Consider the following 21,642-nt stretch of genomic DNA (forward strand, 5'->3'; position numbering starts at 1 on the left):
CTGAACACTGTTGGATTTGCTGCAATTCTCAAGAAAATATGGTGAATTATCTAAATATCTCAGTGTTTTTTTCCCCAAAATTAGGTTGGCCGGATAAAGTCGAATGTCGGACGCACATCAAGACTGTCACAAATAACGCAGGAATCCGTAAGAATAGTATTTTATTCAGTATTTAGCAGAAGCACACAATACTTCAGTTGGCGAATGGTGTGATTGTAAGATATTGTTTAGTTTTCTATTGGGAACACAGAATACTGAACACAACACAGGGCACAAATAACAGGCTGTTTGTAACCGACCGGTAGAAAGGTAAACCGGCATTAGGCAGTAACGAAAACATTAAAATGTTTTTTTTTTCTTTCTGTTTTTCCCCACCTAGTTCTCTAATCGGTCTAAGAAAGAGGAGCGCGGAGAGAGTGATAAAGAGAGAGAGAGAGAGAGAGAGAGAGCAAACGTGGGAGTTGAAACCGCATTGAGTTGCTCATCGCAACATCAGCGGTAGCCGCCCTGCCCCTGCCCGTGCCCTGTCAGTCCTTACAACCGAGCCCGGCGGACCAGTTACAGATGCCACCGACCGGATCGTAGCTGAGACCCTTGGGGCAAATGTACTCCCACCCAATGACTCCACCGATCTCCATTTTGGCACACGAGATGAATTTCTTACACGACAGCGGATGGGGAAAGTTGCCCTGATCGAGGCACTCGATGATACCCGGCCCATGCATGATAACCTTCACCTGCAATGTGCAATTGATGTGTTACGCGGATCTGCACTCTTCTCGACACTTGGATACGATGGAGGGGATTGTGGCTTACTTGAGAAGTAGATTTCCCGATAACACGCGCGTTATCATCGTCGTAGTAATCGTAGTCGATGGGCGATGTACGAGGGCGACCGGCGTTATCATCCGGATGTTTGCGACCGCTCTCGTAGGGCCCGTTGTATCCGCTCGCTGGTGGCGGTTTGGTTTTCCGGGGCAGCACCGCTGACGCTGGTGTGTCCTGTCGGGGATGAATCGTGGCCGTTGCCAGCGGGTGAGAGTAGTGCTTGTATTCTGCCTGCTGGTAATAGGACTGTGAGTGCGTTGCAATGCGTGGCTGCTGCTGCTGCTGGATCAGTTTCTCTGCGAACGATAAAGCAATGAAGCGTCAAACCTCGTCGCTCGTGTGCGGTGCGGCTCGAGCACTCGATCTTACGCGATCGTCGGGTGGACGTGGATATGGTGATTGGCTCGGTATACCCGAGCGGATAAGGGTACTGGTGGGTGATGTTGTACTTGTGCGTCGTGGCACGCTGATTCGCCCTAGCCGGAAAGCCCTGTTGCTCCACGTGTACCACACCGGGAACCTGGTGTTCGGTGGTCCGTTCCACCGACGTCGTCGCCTCCACATTGTTGCGCGTCGTCGTCGTGCTGGTCAGTGGGAGTGGTGCCCGTGAGATCGTCGTTATGGCGTCGAGGAGCAGCTCCTGCTCCACCGACACCCGGTTGGGTTCGCCGATTTGCTGGAAGCGCGCATTTCCCTTCGTCTCCCCGTCGCTGTCGTTGTCGTTGTCGCTGCTGCTGGACAGCTTGCTGTTTTGGCGTATGCTCGGTTCGATGTGCTGGTCGGCGTCCGATACCGGTGCCGACGGTGCCGTTAGCTTGACCGAACTAAGGACACCTGCTGGCCTGCTGTACTTACTTTTGCCGAAAAACTTGTCACTCACGGGACTGCCCGTAACCGTCCCAGCGGAAGCAACCGTCGTGGTCGTCGTGGTGCGTGTCAATGGAGACGCACTGTTCCGTCTTCTGAACAGCGTATTCGTTGCACGGGTAGCCGGTTCTAGCAGGTGCAGTGTAATCGAATGAAACAAAAAAAAAAGGGTGCAATTGTAACCGAATGTAGAATTACTTAATTCCCAGGTGTATGCATGTGAAACCGACCGTTTTTGATTTGCGTAAAAAACGCTTTTTCTTGGAAAATCGGAGATAAAGCTATTCTCCAAAGTAAAGGCAATCGTTAGCTACACATTTCAACTATATCTAAGGCAAGTTTTGGCTGCCTAGCCCAAAAAAACTGCCAATCTGTACCATTTCTTTTTAAAACCCATCCATTTTTCCAAATTTTCAAACAAAAGGAAGCGCTGCTCGGCCATTACCTGCCCCAGCGATGCAAATGAATGTTCATTTGATGGAGTCACGTCTGGTAAAGTTAGCCGCAAGAGGTAATTGTTACCAATTGTGGGTTTTACCGTGTCCGTGGCCGATATTCTGCGCGTTGGCGGTGCATTGTCATCGAGCAAAATTGGTTAATTTTGTCGTTTTTTGATATTCTGATTGATTTTTTCCGCAAGTCTCGATCGAAATTGATTAATTGTTGCTTGTAATGATCATTAGTAACCGTTTTGGCATTTTCGCTGGTTGGTGGTTCTCTCATCAATATCACTACTTTTAAAATGTTTAAACCACACTTTGCACTGTGTTTCAGTGAGAGCATGCCCACCGTAACCTTCAATAAAAATTTGATGCGATTCGGCCGCCGATTTTTCGAGATGGAGGCAAAAATCGAACGATGTCGGCGAATGGCACGTTTTTGAACACGGAACTGGCCATTTTCTTTTTTTAATTAGTCAAAATTAACACCGATTATGTTTAACGGGATGCCTTATGAACAAAATAAAACACTCTAGACTGATTTAAAAGCTCCATTTGGCGTAGATATCGCTTTACAACGAAATAGTCGGTTTCATATGCATACAGCTGGTATATAAAATAGCGGCCAATTTTCATAGCCACTGCAGTAGCAACGGGATGTTGCGGTTAATCGCACTTTTGGACATTTCAGTCGTCGTTCCGCAGTCATCCTTTTTTTGTCCGGTTGTGAATATTTGAAGACACGAAACAGAACAGAGCCCTCTGCCCTGGACACTGTTTGTGGTGCTGTCTAACGTTTGTTAGACACAAAAGCTCTAGCGTAAACAGTTGCACAACCGTAACATGTGTCACCTAAAAGGCTTGGGTGGTAATTACGTCGCCATTTGTGACCAGCAGCAGCAGCAGCCGGCGTAGTAGCTTTCGAAAGTGCCAGTAATGGAACGTGTTGAGGGGACAGAGAGACGGAGCGGGGTGTCCACTGTGTCTGTGCTGCTGAACAGATGGTCGCACTCGGTGCTCCAAGGCGTAGGCCAATGTTTACTCGAGAGACATTTCACGCTCATGCCATGCTAACGGACCGTATGTATCCTTGCGCCCGCATACCGTACAAACGGATAAAAGATATCAAACCAGGATGATGTAACCTGTAAGCACCCCTGCCCTAGCTGCCGACTAGCGGCCATGCGATGGGGGAACCGGGCGTCTACGCATGCACTGCACGCTTTGCGCTTTCCCTTTCCCTGAAGACCTGTACCTGCCAGAGATTGGCCGCAGATTACGTGAAGTGCCTGTGCGTTGTGGTGTTTGCGGAGAGGCGCAACTTCTCCCATCCTCCTCGCGATGCTTCGATCGGACAGGATTGTCTCGAAACCGGTCCGGGCATTCAGCGACAGCTGTACAAGGAATACAGCGCTCTGAGATAGCTCGGCGTTTGAATTGAATAATCATTCAAATGCACGCATGCCATGCGAGCGCTCAACTTGCTCACCTTGGGACTTTTATCAAAGCGGATGGAATGTTGCTAACGCTGGAGCTGAATCTCAATACCGGTTAGTCACTGGAAAGGCGGGGAGTGTGAGCGGTGCTGTGCCATGGGATTTACACTACAAAAATGTGTGTTCTCAAAATGCTTTGAGACCACCTTTGGTCAACCACCAAATGACACTATTTTATGCTCACGAAGTTGCTCAACTTCAAATAGTAGAAGCTGTTCAAACGAATATCTAATACGAGCAGTATGAAGGTACTGGCGACGATGTGGCGTCCGAAATCTAATGGGACACCTCGCCAAACACACTAATTTCGACACAAGCTGCTGACGCGTGAGCTGTTTCGCCCGCTCAGCAAGTCATGCAGCCTTCTAACCTTCAATCTCCATGCATGCTGCTTTTGCACCCCCACCCCCTCCACCGTGTAGTGTCCCAACCTTGGGTGGAAAGAGGAAGGTAATGGGAAATGCTTCATCGATTGGAAATAAACAGAAACAGGCTACGGCGGGCGGTAATGGCTGCGCGCGGTAAGTTGAGAAAGTGACCAAGGGTAATGGATCGCGATCTGATGCACGTAATGGGACGCCCCAAAATTCCACGGCGGGCCTGCTGGTTCGTGTTTTAAGCGAAACGAACGAAATCGAAGAGCGTCGCGGGGTGTCTATTTATAGTTTTGCGTTTCCAATTCGTCGTTGCCAGCAGGGCCATCGCTTTCCCAATCCCTGCGAGTTCGGATTTGGCTTGAATATAATTCAAAGGCAACAGAATCAAGGTAGATTCCTTGATTTTACCCAACGCATTTTTTGAGCCTTGCATTAAGGAAGGAATTTAAGGAAAAAAAACCATTAAGAAGCCATCTGCCATACAAAGCGGACCCTTTGGGGGGGGGGCTTCGGTATTTAATTTTGTTAACACATATTTTTAAAATTTTTCCCTGAATGCTGATGTTATCAAGTTAATCACATAATTTTATCAGTTATCAACACATAATTTTTACACTCTTTGCCAGGTAGTCCCGTCAAGATTTCATGAAAATTGTTGATACTTTTTTTAAACAAATCTTTAAAACTCGCAAAATGACAAAAAGCATCACTTTTTCAACTTTAAAAATCTGCCAAACATCGAAAAATACGAAATTCAACAAAAACTCGACGGAGCTACCTAGATAAACTTATAATCTTTCAAACGAGTATCGATTTGCAGTTTTCTGATGACCCATCACGTAGCTACGATGGGAACTGTTTTTGGTGCGAATCAAAAGACTTGACCCTTAAGCGACGAACCCGGTTTGATAATTGTGATCACTATTTCAACTTCAAAACTCTGCCAAAAATCGGAAAATTGAAAATTCAAACAAAACTCAACGGGACTACCTGGATAAACTTATAATCTATCAAAATCAATATCGATGTGTCTTTTTCTGATGACGCATCACGCAGCTACGATGGGCACCGGAAAAAGTACCTTTTCGCAGACGCACCTTCATGAATGTGATGCCGTGGATGAAGTTTTTAAAAAATCTTTTCCAAAACAGAACAAAATATTCTTCAAAAGTTGTACTTTAAAATGCCATACACTTGAAAAAGCAAAGGGGAAGGATACGTCACAAAACATCTTCAAAAATGAGCCTTTTTGAAATTTTGACAAATAATATTGCACGTGTGTGACCCACTCAACAAATCATATGTTAGTCTTCAAATCTTAGACAAACAGTCTTCAAGGGTCCCAAAGACCGCATCTGCTCAAAATCTGTAAGCGGAGGCTGACCGATGTTGCATCATGTCCCTCACCGCTCACCGTGCTACCGAGGACGGTAATGATGATGATGATGCTGGTGAGCGAATGTGTTTCTTTGGGGTCAAAGTAGGATGCCAAAAAAAAAAAGAAACTCCAAACCAACACACCGCTCTCTCAACACACAACCAGCTTGCGACAGAATCTGGCCAAACAATCGACCAAGGCGCTTCTTTCGCGCTATTCATCGCTAGCAGGATTGCGCCACTCAATCTGAGTCATCTGAGTTGCCTCTCACAGCATCGGCATGAGTGTTGGCAGAGTGGCCGCAAAAATGATAGAAACCGCAAACAATGCCCGAACCGTCGAGCGGTCGAGGATTTTTTTTTTTTTTTTTGGCAGGTACTACGCCGGAGACAAAGAGTCATCGTTTCCCGTTTTGCTTGTGCATCTTGGCATTCCGTTCCCAAACCGAAGCGCAGCTTGTGAAACTGGCCGGCTGCCCGTAGTTGAATTTGGTGGTGACCTAGTGGTCGCCGTCTTTGGGACCCCGGCGCCCCTGTTTACTGGCGGGTTACGTTTGGAACGCGAGACGTGATGTAATGGACATGGGCTCCCCTTTATGCGCTTCTTGCGTGCTAACTAGTTCGGCGTGCGTTCGGGCTCGTTCGATCACCATTTAATGTTGGCGCGCGAAACGTTTTCTCACTTCCTCGCCAAAGCAATTAGCATGTGTCACTGCGGCTCAGACAGGAAGCAGAAAATAAAAACCCTGGACTGGGGTTCAACTTTCGCCCGCTCCCAATCAAGGAAACTGCCCAGGCCCAGCGCAGCCAAAGGGGGGGGGGGGGGGGGGGGTGGGGGTGACAGACATTACGAACCACAGGATCCCTGATTCGAAAGCGACAGGTGACGCCATTTGCCACCCTTCTCTTGTTGTTGTTTCTGCCCCTTTCTTTCTGAATGGACAAGCAACACAAGATGGGCACGATGGATGCTGTGATTGGATCGCACTTTCACTTTCTCACTTCCCGTACCTTCCCGCCATACACAGCTTGGAAGCATGAAGTGAGTGGGCAAGGCAAGAAGAGAAAAAGGGGGACTCGAATAACAGCGCAGGCATCCAGGTGGTACGGGTGCTGTTCGGATAGGATCAGGAGCTTCTTTCTTTCTCTCCATCTTTGTCGCCGATTGGCCGATTCAGCGCTCAGTGTACTACTACTACTACTACTACTACAGCTACTCACCGATGGGATCTGGCTGCGGTGTGACACTGTCACCGCTGGACGTGGAGGTTGCACCGGTATTGGAACCGGTTCTGACTCCTCCACCATATTTGCGTCGCAAACTACTAGCTCCGGCGGGCTTTGGGCGGCTAAACTTGCTTCCAGTAGTGGCAGTGGCAGTGGTGGCAGTGGTGGTGGTGGCGCTGGCCGTCGTGCTCGTCACCGTACCGATCGTGCTCTGCTCACCCAGTGACGTCACCGTGGCCGTGGCGAGCCGATTTGCGTTCGCCAGCTTGCTGAGGTAGGATGGGGCGGTCGGTCGGCGCCTACGGGACAACAACGACGACGACGACGTCGGTGGCTGGCTGGTCGTCGCCGAGTACTGCTCTTCGCTCGATGCAGAGCGTCGCGTGGTCTTGGTGCGTACGGTTGTGGTGCTTGCTGCTGGCTGCTGTTCGCCTGCTGGACGTCGGAGACTGGGCCGGAACTGAGGTCGCACCTGGGAGATTCCGTTCCGTTCCGTGTCGTGAGGTTGCCAATTTTACGGGCGGAGTAGAGTGGTGAAAAGAGAGGGAAAGTGTTGATAAAAAACAAAATGGATAACTAACTGTGTCCACGGAGTAATGGAGGACCGTTTCTCGGATTTTATAAATTAGAATTTCGGCGGTCAGTTTGTTTTTTTTTTTTTAAAAAAGGGCTATTGTGGGGGGTGGGCGTATGTTTGGAGCATGTGAGGTGTGTGTTTGGAACTCTAACCTAGAACCGTGTGCTTGAGTGTGTGTGGGTGTGTATTTGTGGCGCAGATTGGCAGCCTGTTGGTGTTGTGCGGAGGCTAAACTTGTTGGCATTGGCATACATTGGCTTTGCGAGCTAGCTAGCTAGTTTGTTTTTTGTTCCTATCTACAAAAGCCCCAATCGAGGGACCCTTCAGAACCCATTACCAGGAGCCCGGCCCCGTTGTTTGCTTTCTCGGTCCGTGCGAGTTTGCGTGCATTCTGGTCCAATGAAACGGGGGGATGGTGGAAAGAGAGCAACTCCGGGGGAGCACAGTCCGGGGCTACCGTTGCTAATTGATACAAGAGTGCTTAATCTAGGATAGAGATGCAATCATTAAAATTTACCAGCACCAATCACATCTTCCATCAGCATCATTAACATCGCTTAACACTATGCTATCGCTATTCTAAACTAAAAAGGGTTTCTTCGTCTGGCCTCCAGTCTAGCCTTTTTTCGGATGATTCGGGTTTTGTTCGTGAGCCCTCCGTTTGCTCCACTTCAATCAACCAGAACCGCGCAGGATCGCGCGTTCTACTAGCCTAAGACTAGCTAGCTACATTAGTTGGCCGTTTGTGTCTTGCAATGTGCAACGGAAAGCTTTCTTTTCGCTGGATGCCGTTTACCTTCTCCTACCTCAAAAACTCACCTAATCATCAGCTATCGGTCCATTAAGGGGGGACTTCGGTATTTTCGGGCCAAAACCCGGCCCGTTTTTAACGATTTTTTGTGACGTAACCATTCAACTTTAGTTTTTCAAGTAAATGGCATACTGATCTACAACTTTTCAAGAATATTTGGTGTTGTTTTGAGCAACTTTCATTCAAAAATGAATCTTTGCCATCAAATTTAGGCAGTCGTGTCTTCGAAAAGATACTTTTTCCCGGTGCCCATCGTAGCTGCGTGACGGGTCATCAGAAAAATACAAATCGATACTCGTTTGAAAGATTATAAGTTTATCTAGACAGCCTCGGAGAGTTTTTGTTAATATTCCTATTATTCGGTTTTTGGCAGATGTTTGAATTTGAAAAAGGGATGTTTTTTGCGATTCTGCCATAAAAAATGAACTTGACAGATTTGATTAAAAAAAAAGTATCACCAATTCTCATGATATCTCAATGGGACTACCTGGCAAAGAGTGTACAGATTATGTGTTAAAAATTTCAAATCGATCGGTGCAGTAGTTTTTATGCTACTAGGCAACGACTGTGAAAATGGTGACGAATTTGTCAAACCGGGTTCGTCGCTTGAAGTCTTTTGATTGCTACCAAAAAATGGCTCATTTTTGAAGATTTGTTACAAGAAAAGTATCAACCTAATTATATTTCTGTAAATGCCATAGTAAACTACAACTTTTGAAGATTATTTGGTACAATTTTGGAGAAGATTTGTGAAATACTTCATCCATGGCATCAAATTTAGAAGTGCGTGTCTGCAAACGCATGAGGCGTGCGACTTTTCAAAAATCAATATCTTCGTCAGTTTCGCTTCGGTTGATGCAAAACATTTACACAATGCTCTCGAAAGGATCAGCTTTCAGGGAAAAATGTGAAAAACATGTGTCACAAATAAAAATTAAATACCGAAGTCCCCCCTTAACTACTGGTCAGTGAGTGGCGATTGTGGCCATTTCTGTCGACCGTTGGCCAAAAATAAAAACAAAAAACCGTGGGATGTTGGCAAATGTTTTCTAATTGCTTGCGTCACACCCTACATTCCAGACCTTCAGCCCGGCAGTCAGCGAGTCAGCGGAGGTAGGGGTTGCATTAGTAATAAAAAAAAAGCAAAACTTCAGCCGTTAGCCTATGCACGTTACGTCATCTTTCAGGTCCGATCACGTGACCGGTTGACCAATACGCGGCCATGGTTTTGGTTTGGTCAGACGGCCACGATTCCCACGGTGGCACCATCCCAAGCAAAATATCCTGAAGGGGACGTGTCTCCGGGGGGGGGGGGGGGGGGGGGTGGTGGTATAGTTTTGTGTATAGTACCGTCAAACGTCTACATCTTCGCCAACCGGTTCTACCATTGGATTGGCCCCAGATTGGAGCGAAAGTCGGCAACGGATGTCATTTCCGTTTTCGCTTTTCACTCCAAACCGTTTTCCGCTTACGTATTCAAACGACCAACACCAATGGGGCCAGGGTCCGACCTCGATCAACTCTGAGCCAATCATCCAATCGCTGGGGATCAATCTTGCGTCCGTCCGTCCGCGATTGTGAGCTTTGGGGTGAGGCGTAAAAAAGGCCTAATTCGAAAGGTGGGAACACTGGGGAGGGAAATGTGATGGAGGAGAAGGGTGGCGCGGAGCGGTGGACGGGCGGCGACATTAGAAAGCTGTGCCCAGCCGTGAAGGGAGCGCTCTGGCGCAATCAACTGTCAACAGGAAATTGCTTCCCGCTCCCCGAGGGGGTGGGGTGGGTGTCTCATAAGTCTCTGGCCGGTTTCTGCGTTACGCGCCCACCAGTGGCACAGCCTGCACACGTAATCGCTTCAGTAACCTGCAGCTGGTTCTTCTGGATCGATCACCAGATTGCGTTAGCACGCGCGTGCGAGCACGCCACAAGCAAACAACAAGAAGAAAAAACAACCACAATAACAGCAACAAAATGGATGCACGAACTAGAGCGACTTTACTTAGACTTGACATAGTATTATCAGTTCCAGCCCGGCTAACAAAATACTTCTGCTGCTGCTGCTGCTGCTGCTGCTGCTGCTTCTTCTTGAGGAAAAGCCGCCGCACCGGACTACCGGAGCTGCGCACTGTATGTTTTGTGCTATTTTCGCTTTGCTTCTTTGCCTCTGATGCACACGACGAGAAACGAGAACATGAATGGCGCTCGCGGCGGGTGCTTCTACCGGAACCCGGAATTAAACGAACATGAAAAGTAAAGATTGCTGCGCTGTTCATTCATTTCACGGCAAACCGTGCGCTAAAAGGTGTTTTATTGGTGGCTTCCAGGGGTTAGTAGAGAATGCCGACGAAGGAGAAAAGAAAAAGTCATCCTTTGTTTTGTGTTTGGGTAGGTATGGGGTGCCTTTCTGTGGCGCTAGGTTAGCACCACGATGTCCAAGGACGCGGTTTGCTGCACCAGTAAGTATAAAGGTTCAAGGTTGACTTGGGAGCCTACCCCAGTAATTTTGACTTCGTCTTGATTACATGCGTATGCGAGAGTGAAAAGAGAAAGGCAACCCACTCGGTATTCCCGGCGACCGGATCCGCCACCCCGGACCATATTCCTTGCGGCCATGTGGTCGGAAACGAACGGACGGGTCTCCTAGAGGTAAGATTTCATGCCACCCAGAGAGCGATGGACCGAAAAAGGGTTTCATTTTCTCTTCACAAAAAAAAACAAATGCACAAGAAACGGAATCCCCCCTCGACCTTCGTGACCGGTGCAGACAGCCCTCGGTGCAGACGAACTTTCACTTTCTTCCGGGCCACAACTCTTCACTGCGCTGGCTGTTGGCGGTGTGCTCCTCCTTCCTCCCCCCCCCCCTCTCATGTTTCCTCGGATCGAGGAACGAAACAATCGAAACAATCAATCGTACCATTGCGAATCGGATTGGAAGTCGAGGTATTTTTGTTTAGCTGCTTCCCGCCGTCACAACGCCAACGCCAGTACGCATCGCATCGCTTGCGATTGCATCATAAGTCCGGCAGCTGAGCAGCCCCTCTGAGTTGGTGCATCTGCAGCAACTGTTTGCATAAACTATGGCACGGTACCCAAGATGGTACGCATCGCATGTTTTCTGCAAACACTGCTGGTGGACAAAAGGGCCCCATGGCTTGCTAGCCTAGCGTGCCTATCTGCTGCCATGCATCGCCCAACACAATCAGCAAAGTGGAACAGAAAGGTACCATCGCGGTTCGGTCTGTTAGAATGCGAACCAGACCGGAATGAACCGGGGGAAGAGTTAGGGGAACGGCTTTCAGTTGAGTATTGTCTGTCTTGGGTGGCAGTTGTTGTTGGCTAGTAAAGTTGATTGAAAAAAACTGCGAACGTTATTCGAACTTAACAATTACAGCCAAGCGTCGTTGTGCGTGGTGTGTTTACCGCTATTTATAGATTAATCAAAAAGAGGGGGGGGACGCGTCACCGCGACCGCGTGCCATCTGTTACTCCCTGCTCCTGCTCCCTAGGGGAGCGCAACTGCTTACACTTTTTTGTACTGCTACGGCCTTACACCTTCGCTATAAGGATTCTACTAGCACTAACACTAAAACACTCTCTCTCTCTCTCTCTCTCTCTCTCTCTCTCTCTCTCTCTCTCTCTCTCTCTCTCTCTCTCTCTCTCTCTCTCTCTGCTGCTGCTGCTGCTGCTCTGTGACTTTTGGTGCGGAAACGTCGGCGTTCGGCGACGGCATTCCGCTGGCGATGTCACGTGCGATGGTAGCCCTTTTTCTCCTCGAAAACCGCAACGGCCGCAAACCTCCAAAAAGGCCGCCGAATAAATTAATTGTTTCGAAATGCGAAATGGATAGCAACGAAATGCGAAATGGATAAAGGGGGGCCGAAAGCAGCAAAGCGTCCCAACGAGCGACTGTGCCGAGCGTCAAGAACAACAACATCGAAAATGACAAACAAAAAAAAATTGAAATTCTGTTAAATTTAGTTCGTACTTATACCTACAAGAAGAACACCTCACCATACGCTAACCACGAAACAGACTTACTGTACTACATAATTAAAACGCTATAACTACTGCTACACACTGCTGCTCCTAACTTCTTTTTTTTATGGTTCGTTCATTCATTCATTTAAAAAAAAAAACACAAAATACACACGTTCGCAAACCGGGTGGACTTACAGACTAATTGAGTGACAAGAAGGGGGGATGACCTGACCGATCATCGTGGGGTGCGGGGGGGGGGGGGGGGAGTGGTAGGAAGTGGAAAAATGGAGCGGGTAAAATGGTACACCGGTGTGCAGGGCGCGAATCGAACGAATTCCATTACCACTCCGGTATCGCTTCGTGTGTTCGCTACCACAATCGGCAGTATCTACAGGTTACTACTCATACTCGTCCTCGCCTTTTATCCTGCCTGTCAACCGCGTGTGCCTAGCCCTATATATCTTACACTGGCCGCATATGGTTACAGTTTAGACAGCGCAGCGTTCAGCAGTAGCGTAGGCAGGCGTAGGCAGGCGTAGACAGGCGCTTCTCTATCCCGCAGTTGCCGCCCCGTGCGTGGAACTGTCGTGGAACGAATGTGCCAACGAATCAATGGGTTTTGTGGTTACGGTTGTGGTTAGTTTGCTAAAAGGGATTGTTGGTTGTTTGAGGGTGGAGGGTGGGGCTAAGGTTATTGCTAAGTGGCACCTTGTCCAGTGGGGCGCTAACGTAAAGCTACCAGGACGAGTGAGGTTTGCTCCCTCAGTAGGGGAAGGAAGGCTTATATGTAGTAGAAAGGGGTTAAGGAAATCAAAAGGGTTTTTTTTTCGCAACACGAGGAAATAAATAACAGTAATAACCGGTGCCTTCGACTCGTCTACATTCTACACACCGAACCGCCGTATTTTTTATACACACAACACATGGAAACATTAAGATGAAAGGGTTTATAGAGTGTTTAGAGTAAGAACGGTGGTAAGTGTTTGTGGCAGAGATAGAGCGATAGAAAGGAAAGAAGCACTCTGAGACAGAAAGATACAGCTCCAAACACAGACACACGCCCAAGGGCCAGCGGAAAAAAAACGCTGACACATGGCTGTCTATTCCCGTAGGGCGATAACGGGTCCGGTCCATCTGTCCATGGACAGGCACCGTCAGATGTGATCTAAAAAAAAAAAAAAAAAACAAACAAAACGCTTCACGCGATCGTTATCGTCCTACGGGAATCAAGACACCAGGACACCCCATCGGACAATCGGTAGTAAATGCTAGTGGAAAAGGGAAGCGCAGAGTGGATCCACGGTTTTTCATGCGGATGGTGTACTACTCGGGAACACACGCTCGTCCATGCCGTTTACGATCATCGCCGTTGGGTTTAGGGAGCCGCCATGCCGCAAGCTCACTGTCGACTTGTGTATGTTGCTGCTGCTGCGTTTGCTGCTGCTGCTGCCTGTGCCCGCTCGCACGTTGGCGGCTCGTGTTTAACTAACCTCCGCGGATCGGCGCAGGAAGAAGGCCGCCGACCGGGCCAAACTGCCCCGCTCGCCACTCCCCTCGCCCGACGACTCGCCGGACAGCAGATCGGCCCCGGTGCGCACTCCGGCCACTCCGTCCCCACCGCCGCCACCCAAGATTTCGTGATCGAGATGGGCCGCCTCGAGGGCGACCGGGTCCGGGTCGCTGGTGAGCTGGCGCGTCAGCTCGTCGTTGTCGAGATCGGGCCGGTAGACCGGCGAAAACTGGCGCTCCTGCCGTTCGCCCGAGATCTCGCGCGTCACAAAGTCGGGCCGGAGTATCGGCGTCAGCGGGACACTGTACTTGTCGTTCTTGCTCTCGATCTTCAGCTCGGTACCGTCCCCGGCCGACGGTAGGGACGCCGGCAGCACGTACTTGATGTTGAAGTCGATCTTCGTGATCGGTGCAGAAGTCGTCGTGGTCGTCCTGGGCGTTGTCGTCCTGGTCGTCGTCGTCCTGGTCGTCGGTGTCACTGTTGTGGCTGCGGGTGCGTCCAGCGTAGTGCCGGCACCCTTCGATGGCACACCGACCGGGATATCCTTGGATTTACGGAACGAACCGACGCCGGGCGCCTCCGATGAGCCCGTTCCGCCAAAGTTGGGACGCAGCGAGAGGGAGGACACGTACTTGCGCCCATTCAGGTAGCGCGACGGTGCCCGGCTGCTAGTCGCTGGCGGTGGTGCATCAGTCGTGAGTGGTTCCGTGGTGCTGTCGAGCTGCTGCTCCGAGTCCGAAGCGACCTCCCGGTTGTACGCAAAGTCCGGTACCCGCGGTGGTGGCTCGGTCGGCCGCTTGGTGTACTTGCGCTTACCCTCCTTGGTGCTCGGTAGCACCAGTGGGCGTACTCGTTCGGCCACAGGTTCCGTCGACGGCACTGGCTGCTCCGTTTCCGGTGTTTGCGTCGTCGTCGTCGACGTCGACGTCGTTGTGGTCGGAGTCTGAGTAGTCAGTGGTGTGCCCGTAGTAGTAGTAGTGGTGCTGGTAGTGGTGGTGCTAGTAGTCGTCTCACTCGAGGGCTCCTGGAAGGAGAACTCGGCCGGTAGCGTGTACTTGTGTACGATCTCCCGTTGCGTCGAGGAAGCGACCGGTGCCGCCCTGGTGGTCGTGTACTGGTCGGCAGCAGTGTCGGTAGTGGTGGTCACACCCGAACCACCACCAGCATCGTACTCGTACTCGGTCGTGTGCGTTGGTGCCGTGCGTGCGTCCGAACCGTGCGCCAACACCGTCGTCAACAGTGCGTCCGGTCGTCCACTGCTAGTTACCTGTAGCGTGTAGCGCTCCGTTTCCGCCACTAGTGGCGTGATGGTGAGGGGTAGCTCCTCCGCTGCCGGTGGAACAACCGTACCGAACTCCACACTCGAGATCCGCTCGATTTCCTGCTGTGGCGCTACGGTTTCCGGGTCCAGCGGGAGCGGTAGCTCGGTGGTGGTTAGCGGGAACCCGTTGCTCTTCTGCTCCGCATCGAACAGCCCCTCGAGCGGGATCGTGGAGGTTTCCACGGTGAACACACTGTTCGACGACAGCACCATACTGCGGCCCCGCTTCTCACTCTCGTCCGAACTTTCCGTAGCCGTGGCCGCCTCGTTCGCGTTCGGTTGCTCCTGATTGTTGGTGGTGGTGGTGGTCGTACTGCTACTACTACTACTACTCCTGTTCGTAGCCCTGTTCGGTTCAACCAGCCGGATGATGATCTTGCGATTGATTTCGCCCAGCTTTTGCATGACCGGCAGGTCGTCCGGGTTGCTAGCGTTCTTGGTGTAGATCTCGACCACCCGATGGATCTGGACCAGCTTGTCGGTCCGGTTAGCGGCCGGCAGCTCGATCTCCTGCTCCTCCGTCCGGTAGATCTCCGTCGAGGACGGTACCGACTCGGCGTTGTCCTTGTCGATCGAGAACACGTGGTAGAGCGTGGTCGGCTTCACCGTGGTCGTGGACGTGCGACCCCGGTCCTGCAATACATGGACATCATCAATATCGATATTATCATTGATCGTGTACTTGGTGTCGGCCGTATTCAGTGTGGTGTAGTGTGCCTCATCGGATGCGGTGTAGTATTCGGTGGTGGTTCTGAGTGTGTTCAGTCCTCCCGTAACCTGCTCCTCCTCTTCCTCGTCCCGCTGCTGCTGCTCCTGCTGCTGCTGCTCCTGTTGAGTCGGGTACACGGTCGTCTTTTCAACGATTTCATTCTCCGCCTCCCGACCCACGCTAGTGTTGCTAGTGAGTGTTGCTTGTTGACTGTTGTTGTTATTCATGTTGTTGTTGTTGTTGTTGTTGTTGTTGTTGTTGTTGTTTGTGGTGGTAGTGGTGGTAGTGGTAGTAAAGAGTGGATCGGTGGTAAAGCCCGCTGCACTGCCACTCGGTGTGAGCAAAGTCGTGAGCGTTTGCGTCGTCACTGTCACCGTTTCCAGTTCTCCACCGGCGGCGGTGCCTTCGTCCGTTGGTACGGACGTCGCTCGTACGGTGGGCTCGGTAGTGGTTAGCGGTGCCACTGGTCCACCACGCCCACTACCGAACAGTGCGGTTGGGTTGGTGCGTGGTCGTCCAGCAGCAACACCACCGCCACCCGGTACCGTGTTCGTGATCTGGTTGCGCCGTCCGTTCGTTGGTTTGCGTGGCTGGTAGCGTCTGGTCGGGGCGCCACTGTCCAGCTCGCTGCTGGTACCGTCACGTGACGCGACCAGGTCGGCCCCTTCCACCGCCCCCGCTGGCGTTGTCGACCTTTGCCGGCCCCCTGGCGGTGCACGGGTGCGGGTGGTCGGGGTGAAGCGTGGTCTCGGTGTCGTGACGCTGCCCGCACCACCAACCGTACCGTTCTGGCCCGGCAGTTGCGGTTTGTAGCCGCCCACACCCCCAAACGGCCGCCTGGTGCGGGTGGTTATGGTGCGCTGCGTGGTCGTGGATGTTGAACCACCTGCCGCCGCCGCCGCCTCCCCGCCCGCTGCTGGCTGCCCGTTGTTGAAGATGAACCGGTTGCTACCGGTACCGAGTGCTGGCAACCGGGCGGAACCGATGATACGCGGTGGCGCCGAACCGATGACCGGCGGACGGCGGAAACCGACTCCGCCGAGTCCGGTGATCCCCGGTGCGAGCTCTCCCGAGCTGCCGAGCGCGTTACTGGCGTCACTACCGCCGAGCGCACTGCCCGGCAGCCGCTTGCCCTGGCGCTGCCCGATCTCGTTCTCATCCTCCTGCTCATCCTCGCCACTGTTGTAGCGCTCGTACGAGGACCGGCGCGGTGTCGTCCCGTACCCGTAACGCTCGCCACTGGTTTCACCCTCGTACGTGGTGCGATCCGTCGTCTCACCGCTCCCCTCCCCTGGGGACGTCGTCGTTTTGGCTGTCGTCGTGGTACGCAGGAAGGATTGGGGCCGCTTGGGGAGGAGCAGTGAGTTCCGATTTGGTGCCCGTTGTTCGAACGGTTTCGGTGACTTCGGTGACGGTTGGTCGAAGGAATCGACGAACGTCGGTGGTCGCCGGTTAGCGGAGAGGCGTCGGGGTGGCGTTCGAACCGGGGCTCCCTCACCCACGTCACCCGCTCCTGCTGGTGTCGGCGTCGTCGTCGTCGTCGTCGCCGTGGTGGTGGTGCGGCCACTTATCGCGCTGAACGGTTTCCGTCGGCGTGTCGGTACGAACGAGCCGGAGCTTACGGGTGACGCTGGTGTCGCGGACGTGACCGGTGGGTCCGCGCCCTCGGTCGTGCTGCTCGACAGCCGGTTGCGTGCCAGCGAGAACGAGGGCCTGTTGCGGCGCGTCGGTATAAACTTCCGGATCGGTTCCGTCGGTTCCGTGGCCTCGGTCGTGAGGATGCGGCCGGTGAAGCGTCGCGGCGGTGCACCGGTGGTGAACGCACGCGCCCCCGGGCTCCTGTTCGAGATCGACTCGGACTCGATCTGTTGGCTGTCGTTGTAACGTTGCCGTGTGGCTTCCGGGCGCTTCCGGGAGGTCAGCGGGATGGATGGGGGGGTCGCCAGCGTTGTGTCCCCCCCCGGGGTCACCATCTCATCCTCCTCCGACGACGGGCCCTGCTCCTCCTCCGAGCCCTGCTCCCGGTCGTCCCGGTGCTCGGGAAACGCTAGCAACCCGTCGGTGTTGAGCAGATCGAACGTGGAACCGATCTCGTTCGATGCGTCCTTCGAGATGACGGTGGTAAAGTCCGAGTTGGCGACGTTACTGTCCGGGTAGGTCCGTGGTTCAACCGTGTACGGTTCACTCGTGGGCGGGGTCGCCGTCGTCGTCGTGGTGGTCGTTGCCGTTGCCGTCGTTCTTGCAGCAAACAGTCGCTGGCGCCTGTCTGGCGCGGTTACCCTCTGTTCCACCTCCTTCTCAGGTGCTGTGGTCGGCGTCGCCGTCGTCGTGGTCGTCGTCCGACGCCGAACACCGCCACCACGCTGCCGTTTGGTGGTCGATATGCCGGGAAGCTCGTTATCGGGCACAGCAAACCGCGCTGCCAGCGCTTCCTGGCGCCGGGCAAACCCGAACGGTCTGCGCGATGCTTTCGCTTCCGTCTGCTCGGTACCGCCAGCCGTCTCGGTGCTACCCAGCGGCTCCGTGGTACTCGACCGGAACCGTGCTGGGCGCGTTGGCCGCGTTATACGACCCGGGATGAACGTTTTGTTAGTGTTCACCTCCGACACGACCACGTTCAGCGTCGTATCGCTCGATTCCGTCGTAGCACGGTACGTTCCCGTCCGGGTGCGCACTGCCGGACGCCTTGGCTGCGGTGTCGTTGTGTCAACCTCGGCCGGATCCACACTGTAGACGGTGGTCGGCACGGTATCGGCCACCGTGTACGGTAGCTCCGCCTCCGGCTCCGTCGACATATCGTTCAAACCCTCGACGAACGCACTATCGGCCACGTTGGCCGGCATGTTGTCACGCTCGAACCCAAACGGGCGACCCTTGAACGGAGTGCTGCTCTGCTGCTCTGTCACTGACTCGGCGCGGCCCGCTGTCGTCAGCTCGTTCCGGTTGCTAAACCCATACCGGAGCGCGGTACCAAGCGTCAGCAGGATGCGCTCCTGCGTCATGAACGGATCGTCGAGCGGGAGGCGCGTGTACGACCGGATCTCACCCGGTTCCGCCGTCGTCGTTGTCGGTGGTGGTCCCGTTTCGATCGCTGGCTCACCCGTACTCGTCGTGGTACCGCGCCCACTGTACAGCTCAAAGTTGACGCGTCGCAGTGCGGCACCAGGCGCCTCCGTTGTGCTGTCACGGCCGATGGCAAAGCGGCTCGCGGCCAAGCTACCCGTCAGCGATGGTCGTGAACGGCGGCGAGACTGCTGCTGCTGCTGCGGAGGGGCCACCGAGCTGGAAGGGTCGGTCGGGGACGTGGTCACGGGACGGAAGCGCTGGCTACCGTTCCGGTGTTCCGGTGTGCCGGTCGGTGACACCGTCGGGGACGCACGGAACCGCACGCGGCCTCGGCCACCGGGGGGCAACGTTGGGGGCCGTGCCGTCCCTGCATCCCTGGGTGCCGCTGACGGATCCGCATCACCGGAACGGACCTCGGCACTGTCCGCAGCCGCCAAACCGACCCTTCGCTGGCGCCCACTTGCTGTAAGATCAAATCTCTGGGCTTTGGAATAACTCACCTTAACCGAGCGCAGTGTGTTCGAGTCGCTGAGCTCGCTAGTAACGGTGGGGCTAGCTGTGGTAGTGGTGGTGGTGGTCAGGCGTGTGGGTCGCGTGGGGCGCGTACGGCGCACACCGGCCGCGAAGGGGCGGGGTGCCGCCTTTATGCCCTGCCCGAACCCACCGCCATTGACCTCCGGCACCAAAGGGGCACCCAAGTGGTTAGTAACAGGCGGTACAACCGCTCCGGTGGTAGTGATGGTGGTAGTGCTGGTGGTGGTGGTGGTGGTGGTGGTGGTCGTTGGTGGTTTCCTAGTTCTTTGTGTGAATTTGAAACTCTGGTTAGGGGAGGTGAAGGCGTCATTAGTTAGGACCGGACGACCCGGAGACCCCCCCTCGGGGGTCGTGGGCGTCACGTACGACGTTTCCAAGTAGCTGGTAGTGGTACCGCCCACCTCTTCGTCGACCGCACCGACACTAGTATCCGCAACGCCTTCACCTTGGTTAAGCACGGTCGTTAGTTCGGCCAGTGTGGGTTCCATGATCTCGTTCGCTACACTCGGTTGCTGCTGCTGCGGCGGCGGCGACAGTTGTTGTTGTTGTTGCTGCTGCACGGACACTGACTGCTCTGCTGGTGCCTCAGTACCGGGCGCACTCGTAGTGAGGAAGGCCGGCGAACCATCCTCCGGTCGTTCGGTGTCACTACTGGCGCTAGTACCACTACCAATCTTATTGCTACTATCACTACTACTGCTACCCCTATCGCTACTAACGCTACTACCGCTAACGATGTTGCTGTACTCGAGACTGTACTGTCGTGTGCTGTATGGTATCGAGTTCAGTTCTGATGGTGGTGGTGTTGTTGTTGTTGTGGCATCGGATGTAGTGGTGGTGGTGGTGGTGGTTGTCGAGCCTGTGTATATGGTTTGGAAGTCTGTAGAGGGTACCAAAAGAGAGGAATCGGTGCCTACATCATCTCGTTCGACCTCCTGGAACCGGCTGCCGACGCTCTGGACACCCGGTGCCCGTCTACGATCGATCGTGTTGTAGCTGTGTGGTAGCAGAGAGCAGAGAGTCCGGTGTGAGTGGCGTGGCAGAGTTTTTAAAGGGGGACTTTGGTATTTTCGAGTCCAACAGGCGAAAACAGGCCCGTTTTTGACGATTTTTTGTGACGTAACCATTCAACTTTATTTTTTCAAGTAAATGGCATATTAATCTACAACTTTTCAAGAATATTTGGTATTGGTTTGAGCAACATTCATTAGAAAATGAATCCATGGCATCAAATTTTAGGAGGCGTGTCGCCGCAAAGGTACTTTTTACGGTGCCCCCTTCGTAGCGACATGACAGGTCATCATAAATATGCAAATCGATATTCGTTTGAAAGATTATAAGTTTATCTAGGTAGCCCTGTTGATGTTCCAATTTTTCGATTTTTGGCAGGTTTTTGAAGTTGAAAAAGTGATGCTTTTTGCGATTCTGCCATAAAAAACGAACTTTACAGATTTGTTTAAAAAAAAACATCAACAATTTTTATGAAATCTCGAAGGGACTACCTGACAAAAAGTGCACAGATTATGTGTTAAAAATTTCAAATCGATCGGCCCAGTAGTTTTTATGCTACTAGGCAACGACTGTGAAAATGGTGACGAATTTGTCAAACCGGGTTCGTCGCTTGAAGTCTTTTGATTGCTACCGAAAAATGGCTCATTTTTGAAGGTTTGTTACAAGAAAAGTATCAACTCAATTATATTTCTGTAAATGCCATAGTAAACTACAACTTTTGAAGATTATTTGGTACAATTTTGGAGAAGATTTGAGAAATACTTCATCCATGGCATCAAATGTAGAAGTGCGTGCCTGCAAACGCATGAGGCGTGCGACTTTTCAAAAATCAATATCTTCGTCAGTTTCGCTTCGATTGATGCAAAACTTCCACACAATACTCTTGAAAGGATCAGCTTTCAGGGAAAAATGTTAATAACATGTGTCACAAATAAAAATTAAATACCAAAGTCCACCCCCCCCCCCCCCCCCCCGCCCCCCCTTTAGACAGAGGCAGCGAGCATCACTTACCGACTCGGAATGGTACGCTCGGTTGCATCATCGCCCTCGATGGCACTTTCGCTCGTGGGCCGGAAGCGGTTCCGATTGAGCGTGGCGTACTGCGGCCCCGTGCCCTCTTTCCCGCGCACACCCTCGTTGCTCTCCCTCGTTGGTTCCGGTTCGTCCTGGCCGTCACCGCTGGCCGTCGTGGCCGTCGGACGCTGGCGCCGGATGCTCACGTACTTCGGACCGGTCGTGGCCGACGGTGTTGGGCGTTTCGCCGCGAACGTTGACGGTTGGTTCTCCTCCTCCACGATCTCGTCATCTTCCTCCTCCGCCTCCTCCGCATCGTCATCCGCATCGTCACCGTGCTCATCGTACCGGTCCTCGATCGAGGTCGTTTTGGTCGGGCGCACCCGGTTCAGCGTCACGTACTTGGGTTTCTCCCGGAACACACCCTCGAACTCGGGCAGCTGATCCAATCCTTCGTTCTGTGGCCGCACCCGGCTGTTACTGTACCCACCGGAGCTTCCGC

At 52.7% G+C, this 21,642-nt stretch overlaps 1 protein-coding gene and 1 long non-coding RNA gene across 5 annotated transcripts in view; one reads left to right on the plus strand and one right to left on the minus strand.

Moving 5' to 3' along the window:
- Positions 1-151: 151 nt before the first annotated feature.
- LOC126579955 (mucin-5AC) overlaps positions 152-21,642 on the minus strand; it is a 44,336-nt gene continuing 22,845 nt past the window's right edge. For 3 of the 4 annotated variants that reach the window (XM_050243744.1, XM_050243743.1, XM_050243745.1), the window contains exons 7-12: positions 21,138-21,642; positions 14,753-20,111; positions 6,607-7,084; positions 1,198-1,824; positions 817-1,124; positions 152-737 (exon numbers count right to left, since the gene is read on the minus strand). The exon at positions 21,138-21,642 is cut by the window's right edge and continues 774 nt beyond it. In XM_050243744.1, the coding sequence (XP_050099701.1) occupies positions 528-737; positions 817-1,124; positions 1,198-1,824; positions 6,607-7,084; positions 14,753-20,111; positions 21,138-21,642 (7,487 nt within the window). In that variant the 3' untranslated portion in view covers positions 152-527. Of the gene's footprint in view, positions 738-816; positions 1,125-1,197; positions 1,825-6,606; positions 7,085-13,465; positions 20,112-21,137 lie in introns of all 4 variants that reach the window. The other variant, XM_050243746.1, reaches the window with a different exon arrangement.
- LOC126579956 (uncharacterized) lies at positions 6,996-13,448 on the plus strand. Its single transcript, XR_007608484.1, has 4 exons — positions 6,996-7,251; positions 9,081-9,113; positions 10,021-10,323; positions 10,387-13,448. It is a non-coding gene; the product is annotated as an uncharacterized LOC126579956 (long non-coding RNA).

This window comes from Anopheles aquasalis, chromosome Y (assembly GCF_943734665.1).
Source record: "Anopheles aquasalis chromosome Y, idAnoAquaMG_Q_19, whole genome shotgun sequence".
NCBI lineage: Eukaryota > Metazoa > Arthropoda > Insecta > Diptera > Culicidae > Anopheles > Anopheles aquasalis.